At 31.5% G+C, this 13803-nt stretch overlaps 1 protein-coding gene across 1 annotated transcript; it reads left to right on the top strand.

Moving 5' to 3' along the window:
- Positions 1-593: 593 nt before the first annotated feature.
- LOC126715614 (reticulon-like protein B21) lies at positions 594-13392 on the top strand. Its single transcript, XM_050416310.1, has 10 exons — positions 594-662; positions 9110-10424; positions 10509-10544; positions 10642-10744; positions 10874-10948; positions 11047-11191; positions 11323-11392; positions 11886-11951; positions 12852-12974; positions 13075-13392. The coding sequence occupies exons 1-10, from the start codon at positions 609-611 to the stop codon at positions 13164-13166; spliced, it is 2079 nt and encodes a 692-aa protein (XP_050272267.1). The 5' UTR covers positions 594-608; the 3' UTR covers positions 13167-13392.
- Positions 13393-13803: the final 411 nt, after the last annotated feature.

Here is a 13803-nt window from a genome sequence, read left to right as displayed (position 1 = left end):
TTTTTTAACACACATATCCTCATACCCCATCCCCACTCCTTTCTTTGCTAATTTTTTATTTAGTTTTATTCTTTTGCTATTGTACATTAGCCTATCAAACTTGATGAGCTACTACTGTTCATGAGCAAAAAAAAAAAAAAAAATCATAATTTAGAAAATCTACTAAAAACCATTTTTTTGACCTTATTCTCTCTTATAAAGATTATTTTACTTTTATCTAAACTATTGGATATACCCTTAACATGTAATTCTAAATCCAAGCCCAATAAAAAGTAATAGATACATTTATTAAAAAAATAATAACAATCAAATTAATATTATATTTTATTAAAAATAAGAACCAATCTGCCATCACGTGGGGCTTTTAAAATTTCAACTCATTTGGAAACAAAAGTCAAAACATGCTAGCTGTAAAGTAACACTAACAACTATCAGTTTAAATATCCGTTTGAAGGGTGTTTAAAACATGCTAGCTGTAAAGTCTATTTCTTGGGCGTGCTAAATATCATTTAGAGGTTTGAAAAACCGAGAGAGAGAGAGTTAGACGGACAGAGAGGAGAAGAAGATGAAGATGAAGATGAAGTAGCAGAAGCCAAAATCAGTCCGATATGCAATTACTGGCCGAAATCCGATATTTCCTCCGGTATGGCCGAAATGACCCGGTATGGGCCCTCAACTTTGTAAAAATTAATTACTTTCATCCCCATGAAAAACGAAACTAAAAAAATACTATTTCAATAGAAAGAAATGATACTATTTTCGTAACTTGTTAAGTGAAATAATAATTGGAGCAACGTCACATTTATATGTACTAATCATCATATTTATTACGCATTAAAAAGGTGTTTGGTACACATGTTCGAAAACGTGTTTTATTGTTAGAAAATATGTATAGAAATATATGTAGGTGAAAAAATTGTATAGAAATGCGTATAATGTGTTTGAGTAAGTGTAGCATAATTTCTTTAGACAAAAAAGTGTGTGTGGGAGTACCTAGAAAGCACATGCTCCATTAAAAATTGTATAGAAATGCGTATAATGTATTTGAGCGAGTGTAGCATAATTTCTTTAGACAAAAAAGTGTGTGTGGGAGTACCTAGAAAGCACATGCTCCATTAAATAATGTCGTCATATTTTTTATTTAATTTTTAAGTTAAATTATACACTCACATCAAAAAAAGTATAGATAATCACAATAAATTATGCATTTAAACCAATGAATTATTGCCAAGTGTTTGTGTGTGTATATATACATATATAAATTATTTATTACTCCGTATATGTTATAATTATTTGTTGAGAACTTATTATTTCTTAACATATATTTTAGGACAGTCGTTAGAAAAAATAGTTTGGTCACAATATTCTTTCTTTTTTTGATAGGACAATATTCTTTCTGTTTATACATGAATATAGAAATTGGACCCGCATTCCAACCATAAAACTCGTACTATGACTTGCCAACATCTAACGCAATCCCCATGTTTTATTTTTCATATAACTCAGGTCCTTCTGGTACTGGACCGAACTCTTTTCTTCAAAATCCCCATAATCAAATGAAAAATATCAATTAAGATATCGAATCTGACCAGTTCTGGTCACCAATGTTCATCTACCCATATAAAAACAATTATTTGTTACTTTCATGTCTAGTATTTTGGCCTCGAATATGTGATCACGGAGTCATGGTTTAGTTATTAGTAATAATATAAAAAGCTTATAATTATTGGTGATTGCTGATAATTTTTTTAATAAAATTTTGATGATGATTTTCGTTTTCAGATGCTAGTAGAGCTGTTGTAGAACAGTAGAAATGAAAGTGCAACGGGACACTAGTTTACTGTGCCTTAATTACTTGTAATTTTTTGCGAAAAGCCTATTTGGTATTTGCTTGTTTAGTTAGTTAAAGTTCATTAAAGTATACTTATATTTAGAAAAAAGTGAAATTATTAAAGCCCATTTTTTCAAGCTCAAATATTATTAAATTCATTTATTTTTTCACATTGCATGTGGCTCAAACCCCTTTAAAATTAAGGAAAATCTTGAAGAAATATGGCTTGGAGAGTAAAAAAAGCTCTATTTTTTTAGCTTATCCATAAGTTAATTAATAGAGAGGTTTTGCAAAGTGAGCTTGTAGTACTTGCAAAACCATAAACATATGAGCAAGTTCGCATGCAAGCCATAAACCTAGGTAAATATGCTTTGATAATCCACTATATTTGTCTCATGTAACATGTAACGGCCTAATTACTTTTACCTATTAAAATAAATTTAAAAATACTAAGATCACAACTTGCTCATGAGGCAAGTTGTAAGTGGTAAAATAAAAATGATGGGTTTACAATTTTACCACTCATTACTTACCATGTAAACAAGTTATGGTAAAAATTGTGATGGCATTACTAAAAAAACTTGTTTGCCATCATTCATTCTAATTAGCGTAAAATTCATTTGATTTAGCAATTTCATAAGGAATCAACCATCTTAGACTGGTTTAACTAGCCCAATCACTTAAAGTTGATCTCAAACCAAATTGTTGCAATGTCACATTAATTCCACAGCTCAAGATTGCCATCACCTCAAAGATGTAGCAACCAAAAGCCATCTCTACTACCTAGCTAAAGACAAACTATAGATGTTCCTTTAGTTTAAACCTCTATAAAGCCATGACTAAGAAAATACATAAATAAATATTTACCTACCCTTGACTAGCTCGTTTCATTTATGCTATCTTGCTTAAAATCAGTTCCTTCTTATAAAACAACATATTTAAGAGAAGATTTCCTTTGTGCGTTGTAGAACAAGTATAATCTTATCTCTCTATCTCTCTCTCTCCTTCACCACATCCCTCTAAAATTCCTAACCATTCGATTCATTAGTTTAATTTACTTTCCTTTTCAAGTTCATTTTGTACCTGTTTTAATCATCAATTGTAAACAATAGTACTCATTGTGTGAGCCCTTCAAGCACGCTACTAGCTTTTAGTTTTACTACTCACGAGTGCAAAAGCGAGTAGTGGTCTCGACTCACTTTCTAAACCTGAGGTCCAAAGTTTTGAGTCCATCCAGACACAACACGTGGTAAAAGAACAAAAGAGGCCTCAAAATTTTAGAAAGTTATACCTAAAAAAAAAAAAAATCCTTGTGTCAAACATATATCTAATCTAACGTCCCCACTCCCCAGTACAGCCACGTCGTGAAAATATATGAAGGCCTATGCTATTATTATAAACGCCCCATAATAAGCTTCATACATAATTTTGTCAAGTAGTCATTCCACGTCCTTTTTCTTTTGGTTTATTGTTCCTTACGTAATACACTCATAATTGGTTCTCTTTCTGCACAGTCTCTATACTCTCTATCTAGTACATGCAACATAGGCATTGTTCATTGCAAAAGCTTATAGTAAAAGAAATGGCAGCTAGTGGGGTTAAACATTGGAATCCCTTTTCCTCTGAAAAACGAGAGAGAGAGAGAGAGAGAGAGAGAGAGAGAGAGAGAGAGAGAGAGAGAGAGAGAGAGAGAGAGAGAGAATTGTGTTTTAAGGGATTATGTAGGGCAGTTTTTTTTTTCTTACTCTTTTTACTTTTGGGGTGTCTGATTTTAGAGTAAGCAAAGATGAGTTTGGTAGGGTTGAATGATTAGAGCATTAAGGATGATCACTTTTGGTTTTAGGTTCTTATTCCCATGACTTTTGTATTGAAGAATCTTTGAGAGCACTATATCCAAGGCATCCATACATTTTTTAGTCACACATGCAAACGACAGCACCTAAAAGGTAGTTGTACACTTGTACTCATAAAACATAAAATTGAAAGAAAAAAAACATTATAAAGTATAAACCTAATAACCTATAGGCTATATGTGTGGAGAGAGATAGAGAGGAGCTAATATTAAAAGAAAAGAAAAGGAATAAATAAATTTACTATTTGACATATACCACTTGTAATAGAATCACCTATGGAGTAGGCTGTAGAGTGAGATATAGTTTATATACAAAGAACTCCTAAATTTTGGTCAAATCTCCTCTAAAGTTTCAAGCTGTGAATTAAATTGAATAAAAAATGAAATTACTCTCATTATTGAACATAAGGTAATATGTATAATTCATTTAAAGTGTGGCAAATTGAGTAGAACTCCTAACCCTTGCGTTGGGCTTCTAAGATGATCAACTTCTTGCTAAAAACAATGTGTTCATTTTCACCCATAAAAGGGTTCGAAAAATGAATGATAGTGTGGATCCAAAAGTACCATAATAAGCAGTCATACTCATACATGTAAGTGAGATATTGTATTTAACCTCTATTGTTCTGTTCTAAAAATAAATTTGATTGTTATGTTTATAAATTTGTCAGTGCCCAACCTAAATATACATTTAATTAAACCAACAAACAATGGGTGATGCTGTTATATGTGAACTGGAGCCAAAATTAAAAGAAAATAGAAGGAATAAATAAAAATTACAATTTGTCATATATAGAAGCACCTATATGGAGTAGGCTGTAGAGTGATAATACAAAGAACTCCTAACTCCTAAAATAATAACAAGCTTTCCAAGCATTCAAGGACAAAGCTAGGACTTGGAGTTAGGGGGGCGGTTCTGTTGCTCCTGTGTGCTGTGGCTCCGGCTTTTGATTATATTGTTTAACCACTATGTATTTTTATTTAAAACTTTTTGCAGGGTCATGTTGTTTGTTTTGGGTAAAATAGGTTGATTGTCAGATTGGGCTTAATTTTTTTTTAGCTTTATTATTGGTAATTTTTGTTATTGGACTAAATTTTTTGGGATTGTATATATTTTGTTTTAGATTTAATCTATTAATTTTTTATGGCCTTTAAAAGGTGAAAAATGCTAAAACTATTAAAAATTTTCAAATTGCAAATGTGGTGAGTTGTTATTAGTAAGTAAAAAGTGATGCAAGTGTTTGAAGTAATAAGAATTTGTTACCTCAATAATTTGTAAAAAAGTTTATAGTTATAACATTACTCTTAAAAGAATTGATGACATTGTTAAGGGGGAAAAATGGAATTTTATTAAACAAAATTGGTAAAGTTTGTACTTGTCAATATACTAAAATTAAAAAAAAAAAAAAAAAAAAGTTGTCCCCCACCCCCCCAAAAAAGAGTCAACATTTAGCTCCGTCCATGCAACCATTGCTTTGGGCTTCCAAGATGATCAACTTTTTATTAAAAATAATGTGTTCATTTTCATTCATAAAATGGTCTAAATCACCTTCATATAGTCAATTCGAAAAATGAAAGAATAGTGGGTCCAAAACTACAATAACAAGCAGTGATGCATGTTAGTGAGATATTGTATTTGTACTTCACTTTTATTAATTGTCATCATATTCTAAAAATAAATATGATTCTTATGCCTATAAATTAACATGTCAGTGCCCAACCTATATACATTTAATTAAACCAACAGAAAATAGGTGATGCAGTTAATGTGAAACTGAACTGATTTATCAACTTTAATAAATACTTTTTTTTTGATGATCACTTTAATATATACTTCGCACCACTAATGAAGTAACCTAATAATATAATATATATAAGTTAGGCTAACTGGTCCTATTGCTGAAACCTTGGTGTACTTTTTCTGGGAGTGTTTGAGAAGGCTGAAGTGAAAACCTTTACTTTGTCAAAATGTCAAAAAGGCAAATGGGGAATGTTTGGCGTATGACTTACTGATAGAATTAGAATCCCACAAGATAGACAACAATTACAAACCCCACCGCTTTTTTGCTCCACCATGTGGCCCAAATCATAACAGAAATAATGACAAACAAAGTTTTAAGGCCACCGACACACTCGTCCTGCTAATTTTAAGTATTGTATTAGGATTACGTTTTCTTTTGATAAAGAAATTGAATTGTACTTGGGGGAAAAAGAAGAAGAAGTAGAATTGGTGTTATTGGGTACAGATTGTCTTGAAGTTAAAAGACAACAAAAATAACAGAATCTGTATGTTTACTAAAGTAAATGGTGGTTTACCTACTTGTTTTCCTTTTAAATAAACAAGCATTTGTCTTTTGTCATTTTTCACCATGAGAGGACTAAATCTCAAACTTTTGAGAAGTTTTGCTTTGCTGATTTAAAGTTGTTATATACTCATCATAATCTTTAAGTTGATGAATGCATTTTTTCATTGTCAAACTAATTCATGTTCTATGTTTTTTTTATTAGCTATATACCCAAACTTACTTAAAATAATGATTTTTTTAAAATAAAAAATTGCTTCAAAAAGGGAGAGAGTATTTGCTCTAGCAGACCTTTGAAATGACCTACTCAAACGTTAGGAAAGTTTTTGTCCAAATTGGAGTATTTCTTGATCTGTTTTCATTTGAGCTTTGTTTTTGTTGTTCATATGTAAGTGAGTGTAAATATTTTTAGATGTTCTTCAATTGTTTAATTCCATTACATTATGTTTCCAAAAAAAAAAATTTCCCTTTCATTATAGAAGAAATGGTTTGAAAAGAAATTGGGGTACACTAGAAGATGAATTTGGGGGAAAAAATCAAGGCCGAATTAGTAATGATGATTATTTTGGTCGTTTAACTAAAACCAAATGTTTGATGTAATGCAAATTTAAATGTGTCTATTAAAGAAAAATTTTAGTTAAAATAGGAGGGTTAATTAGTAATGAAATATATTTTGAGAACCCTTTCATATTCACACCCCGTATGATTCAATGGAAAATTTTGTGTGAAAATAATTTTTGCTTTTTTTAGTGTTTAGTGGCATTATAAAAAATAAGTTAAATAAAAATTATCTTTAGTCAACATAAAAAGTATAATTTATTTTATAAAGATAATTTTTCACTAAATTTTTTTTTTGAAAAATAATTCTATCTCACAATAAAATAAAATAAAATGAAGTTAGGATATTGTTTTTAAATCTATTTAAGGTTGCTACAAAATATAAAAATAAAAAAATGAAATAATTTTTAAAAAATAAATCATTCTCTAGAAAACATTAAGTTGAAACAATCAAAGCAATTTGTAAATCCCAAAATATTATAAACACTAGGTTTTTTTGGTTACATTGGCAACACTTCGTTGAAATGAAACTATTCCCTTTTCTTTTACCAAAAAAAGAAAAAAAGAAAAGAAAAGAAACTACTCCCTTTTCTGGGGTGGGGGTAACTGGGTAAGTGGAGTCCATCATCACAGTGGACTTTGATAGAAAAGAAATGTGGTAATAAGTAGACACAGAGTTGAGAGAATCTAATTTGTGGAGTGATGTATTGAATTGATGTCAGTTTCTTTCTTGGGATTTACATACTCTTATCAGTGTCTATTGGGATCGAAAGGGAACAGAATCACATAAGCCATTTTGTGTGAGTGTGGGGAAATATTAAAAGGGTCTGGTTAATGTGGTTAATATGTGCGTTTAAGTTGCACGTTAATTATTTATTTTAAAAAAAAATTATAAAAAATTGAAAATAGTGTCAAAATTGTTAATTTTTTTTTTATAAACTTTTTTTTTTTAAATAGTTGATTAATGTCTGCCTAAGGATATATGTTAATAATTCTCCTATTAAATATATCAGACCCCACATTACATTTTTTACCGTTGAAGGCACGTGATTTGCACGACACACAAGACGTTCTGTGTTAGCGACTCAATGTGGCCGTGTGTGGGTGTGAGTGTGAGTGTGAGTGTGAGTGTCAGTACTATTCTTCCACATCTACAACAGTATACGTGCCTACCACGACTTAATAAATATTTTGATGTAATAAATTATTTTTTTCTGATTTCTGAAAATATATTTTACCTTTTCAGAGTCAAGAAAATAGAAAAGAGAAGTGCTATACATTCAATTGACAAAATTTTACCAATTTTTATACAGTCCCACTAATTATATATATAATATATATATTACTTATTATTAACAACTGGTTATTTTAGCCTCTGTTTATCTAGTTCAAGAGTTATTGAAAATGTAATTATTTGATTCTATCTCTTTTGGCCTTTTACTTAGGAGAAAGCGAAATTAATAAATGTTTTCTATTGTAAAATCTAGTTTGAGAAATCAAAAAATTAGATCAAGAGATCATTGGTAACATAATTACCTGAGAATGTGTTTCAATAGCAATAACAATAATAACAACAAAAACTTAGTTCTAAAATTTTGAAATTCCTAATAAAATTCTCGATAAACTAATCAAAATCGGATGCATCTTTCTCGTCTTATATTTTATCTACATAAAGTCATACTTTATGATCTCTCTTTTTAGTTAACATTTTTTAATACTAATTTTGCTTGTATTTAATATTTTTAGGCATATATACACATGATATTAGTTGTCTTTTCTCCTAAAAACAATTTTTAATTACACAATTTTATCCTATGTCTTATATTTCTACTTCAATTTCCTTAAAAAATGAAAACCGTATAAAAATTATTTCAAGTTTGGACTTCTTCAAACACCTCTGCTCTTGGTCAGATTTAATTTATAACTGTTTCTCCCCCATGTGATTCTATGAATAACATTTTCTCACCCAATAAAATTGGTATTTGGAAAATATGGAAGTGAAAGTTGTGAATAATCAGGAACCCCACATGATCTTAAGCTTCCTAAAATTTGGTTCAAATAAAATAGGGCATTTTTTTTTTATGTGATCAAAAAGTCACATTTTTATTGTCTTTTTGCTGTATGTGTAATATATTTTTCCCAATAAAATAAGTCATAGGAAAATGTTAAAAGCTTAATAGCCTGTTTGGATGGAGGGGGGAAGGAGGGGGAGTGGAGGGGAGTAGAGTAGTGTTGGCTAAAAATAAGTTAATTTTGTGCTAAATTTACTCTACTCTACTCTACTCCTCCTCCCTCCCCCTCAATCCAAACGGACCATAATAGTTTTCATTTTATGTGACTGGAAATGTAACTCATAGTTTTTAATCCTGAGGGGAATCACATGACGTTATCATGAGACATGTATGTACAGACGCTAATAAATTAATTAATTAAAGTGTTGAAGTTTCACTTTTCAGTGTAGTTTACAGTCAGTCACGGTCCCTACAATATTTACCTTGTAAAAGTGGCTTCCATCTCAGAACTTAGAAAAGTAATACCATAATACTACGTATTTGCATATTCTAGATTTCCAAACAGCACCGCCCCACAGCTCCAGTAATCATTGAAAGCGAGAGTACAAAGCAAGCAATCAAAGAAATGGAAGTGGGTAGAAGAAGAAGTGTGGTGCCCGGGTCTGTGTGGGAAAGCAGAATGAAGGTAGATGAAGTGAAAGGTGGGATTAAGGTGTTCAATGGAGAAGAAAGCGCTCCTGATGAAGAAAGTGGGGCCTCTACTCCTACTGCTAGTAATGGGACAATTACAAAGCCAAAAAGAAGTCCAAATGGTGGTGTTGTAGCAAGTAGTGGAAAGAGGAAGACTTGGAAATCAGAGAGCAGCTTTGAGGGGTTTGATAAAAGCCCAATTCAGGTTAGTAAAAGAAAATCTGAGGAACTCAGTGTTTCTGCTGAGGGAATGAAGAAGAGCCCAGTTCAGAGTGTTAGGAAATTGAGATCTGAGTCAAGCAAGGAGCTTGGTGAGAAGAGCCCAATTCCGACGAGGAAGCCAAGATCTGAGCATTCACTAGTCAAGGGGGTTAAAGCTGGTGAATCTGGTGAGGGAACTGAGAAAAAGTCTGGGCCTTTGAGGAAGGTGAAATCAGAATTGGTTAGTGGTAATGGAATTGAGACTAGTTCAAGCTCAAGTGAGTTGAGGAAGGTAAAGTCGGAGGTGAGTGAAGTTGTGGAGGAGTCAGGGAAGGGAATTGATGAAGGGTCTGTTGCAGAAACTGAGAAAAGCCCAGTTGATGAAACTCTAGAGGCTGAGGCTGAGGCTAAAGCTGAAGCTGGATCTGATGAAACTTGCAAGGAGTTTGGTGTTTGTGAAGAAAAGGTTATAACAGATAGGAGTGTGGTGAATTATGCTCCAATTCCAAAAGTGGAGGTGGTGAACAATGAAGAGAAGGAGGTTGATGGTCTTGATGTTGTTGATGGAGAAGATGAATATGATGATGTTGATGATGCTGATGAAGAAGAATTGGTTGAGGAAATTGAAATTGATGTTAAGAAAATTAATGTTCCAGAAGAACCTAAGAAGATTGTCAGTGTCAATGAAGAGAAAAAGCTTCATCAAGTTAATAGACAACCTATAATCAGTGTGAAACAGCCTCTTCCAGAACCCAAGAAGATTGTCAATGTCAATGAAGAGAAAAAGCTTCATCAAGTTAATAGACAACCTACGGTCAGTGTGAAACAGACTCCTCCACTTGAGAAACATTGTACTACGTACCAAAGTCTATCAAAACCTATTTCAAGGAACCAGAATTACTCAAAACCTACTCCAAGATACCAGAATCTCTCAAAACCAACTCCAAGAAACCAAAATGTCTCAAAACCCACCTCAAGTAAGTGTCTTTAATTTATCTGCATTTAATTGTTCACACTGAATTTTGTTTATTTTTGACGGGTTTTGTACTTTTATGATCTAGGTTCATATGAATCCCATAGCAAATTACAAAGTTTTGGTAAGTTTGATTTTTAGAATTAAGTACAATGGTAAATATTCTCTAGTAAAAATCTTTCAATTTTGGCATTTAATTTGTCTATGTTAAAACTTTTCAGTGGATTTGGTAATGTGGAAAGAAGTCCCAAGATCAGCACTTGTAGTGCTAATTGGATCATTTATGATACTCTCATCTTCCTATACAAAAGATGTTAATCTCAGGTTAGAAAATACACAACAAAGAAAATTGATTTTTAGTCTGAATTATATGTATCCTCTGTGTTTGCTATAAAATCCTCTGGTTCAGAGCAGAGCCCAGAACTAAAACCTGTCTATTTATTGTATCTTCAGCTTTGTATCAGTGATTTCCTATCTGGGTCTTGTTTATCTTGCTGCCATTTTCATCTATAGATCCCTCATCTTCAGGTATTCCCTCAAAACATTTCTCAATTAACTGACAAAGATGTTACCAGTTTGGTCTATTTCTGACTCTCTTTTTATTTTTCTGAATGAATGGAATTTAGGGGAGCTATGGATATAAATGATTCAAACTATGTGCTAGGGGAAGAAGAAGCAATGTGGTTACTAAGATTGTTTCTTCCGTACGTCAATGAGTTGCTGTTAAAACTCAGAGCCCTTTTTTCTGGAGATCCTTCTACTACAATGAAGGTAATATTCTTTTTTTTTCTTTGGTCATTAATGAAGCTATAAAAAAAAAAAAAAAAAAAAAAATTCTTCTTCTTTCTTTGTGTGAATATGAAGAAGATGACAAATTGTGGAATTGCTTATGATAATGGCAGCTGGCAGTACTGCTCTTTGTTTTGGCAAGGTGTGGCAGCTGCATAACCATTTGGACTGTGGTTAAATTGGGTAGGTTTCTTCTTTTTCTTTTTTGTGGTTTCATAATTGGTTAAAGTGACTTTTTTTTTCTTTTTGAGAAAGCTGTTAAAGTGACTAGACATGACTTATGACTTATGAGTATTACCGGTAGAATAGTAAATTCTTTAAGAGTAAGGTTAATGTATTTCATTAAGACATATATTAATTATTTATTTTAACAAAAATTTTATGAAAAATTAAAAAAATTATAAAAAATTGAGAAATTTTTCATTCTTCATAAAAAATTTTCTAAAATGGTTTTACTAATGTACTAGTAAAACCCATTTTTAAAAAGATATAAGAAATTTTGATATCTACAATTTTTGTTTTTAGTTGGGGAGATTTTAGTTTATTTTTACATAGATTGTGCTGAAAATAAATTGCAGTGTCGGTAAAAAAAAAAAAAAAAAAAAGGAGTGTCGGCATATAATTGTGTTTGCACTTTTTAGTTTTTACTGACGCACTGCTCTGTTCCTTGCCTCAGGTTTTTTGGGAGTTTTCACAGTACCAAAACTCTGCTCATTGTACTCTGCACAGTTAACTGCAATTGGTAAATTCCTCAATTTATTAGCCCTTTTATCAAATTCTGTTCCAAAAGTCTGATCCATAACTCATCAAGCTATATTTTCTACCTTTTATTGTGATTATAATCTGGTCAATACCCTATTTTTCTCCACAAGTGTGGAATGTAAACAATATACATAACGTCACATGGGTGAGCAAACAACTTTGTGTGCGCTTGACTATGATGTAGGAAATTAGGACCCCATGACCCAAAACTCATAAGACTAAAACCTTGGGAATAAGTCAATTTACACATAAATTTCGTGACTGGTTAGGATTGATATGCAATAAAAATAATTTTAATGATGATCCTAATGAAAATAATGTTACATTAATCACAATCGACTACCTTAATCAATTGTGAAATTTATTATATTTGTTGCGTCATTATTTCAATTTTACTATGTTTCCATTGTTTTTCAAAACTCCCCGTTCCTTGATGTATGTTCCTTGATGTTTATTTTATTTTTTTTATCGAATCTTTGTTTAATGGATTGTGCAAAAAATATAGTTTTCATGTATCCTTGGTGGAATTTGAATATATAAGGTGATGTGTTTGTTTTGTAAAATTAGTCAGTTCATTTTGTGTTCTGAAAATTAGTTTTACTCTTTTGCTATAACAACTAGTTAGTAAGGAAAGTGGATACTTTGTGTTTTGCATTGAGAAACCTATTCGTGGGCATAATCTCTTTAGTCTTTTTGCCATTTAATTAGGAGCATAAATATAATGAGGAAAATTGTTATTTCTAATCATTTCTTGTACTTTTATCACAAATGAACTTTTATTGTAAATGGACTCAATTCCTGTTCATGTTAAATTAATTGACTTTCAAGAATTGGTTTCCCACATAGAGAAATTAACAAAGTTCCTAATATTGAATTGCAGCAAGATTTTGGCTAGGGCGTTTCCATGACATCTGGGACTCCTGCTCTCACAAGAAAGCTGTGGCCGCTGCCACTGTTTTTCTCATTTTGAACCTCTCATCAGCTGTTGCACGCATTTGGGAAGGTGAGAACACCTTCATAATTGTCAGTAATTTAGGATTTTCATGGCTATTAGCAAAGTTCTGACATTGGTTGCTACATTTTGTTGAACAACTGTGTTGCAGTGTTCATGTTGTATGTGGCTTTCCGTTGCTATCAGCAATCTTCAATTACAGATGAATGGGTGGAAGATGAAGCAGGAAGTGAAGAAAAATGACAAGGACCATGATCAATTGGATAGAGAAGTACATAAGGGTCACATTTTGGCCAAATAATTAACCGGTTTACAGAAAAAGAGAAGAAAAAAAATGATAAAAAAAAAAGGGAAACATATATTGTTGTTATATTTTTACTATTCCTCTACTTGTGATTGAGTTTCTAGGAAATTTTATCCAAGTTACAATGTAAAAATTAGCAAATAAAAGAAGTGGTTTTCAGAAACATGTGCTGCTAGTATGCTAGCCCATACATATTCCAAGGGGAAAAAAATGATAATTACAAAAGAAGGCATCTTAAATGAAGTATCCGTCTTTTTTAAGATAGCTCCCAAATATATTTCAAGAAAAAAAAAAAAAACCGATAATTACAAAAGAAAGTAACCTATGCGCTAGAACAGATTGAGTTAGTGGAAAAAAAAAAGAAAAAAAAAAAAGGAGAAAATGAAAGCAACTTATGATGTAGATATTTCTAGCAAAACAAAGACCTCTTAGAATTTACCATTACATCTTAGCATTTTAAAACAAAGTCCTCTAAGCTCCTAGTCATAATATTTGTCTATAAATAGAACCATAAAAAACAAAGGGCATCATTTATTCCTACTAAAACTTTTCCACTCTGGCTTCCTATCCAGCTAC

This window comes from Quercus robur, chromosome 2 (genome assembly GCF_932294415.1).
Source record: "Quercus robur chromosome 2, dhQueRobu3.1, whole genome shotgun sequence".
Taxonomy (NCBI): Eukaryota; Viridiplantae; Streptophyta; class Magnoliopsida; order Fagales; family Fagaceae; genus Quercus; species Quercus robur.
Note: the sequence above shows the minus strand (reverse complement) of the source record. Positions and strands in the feature narration are given on the sequence as shown.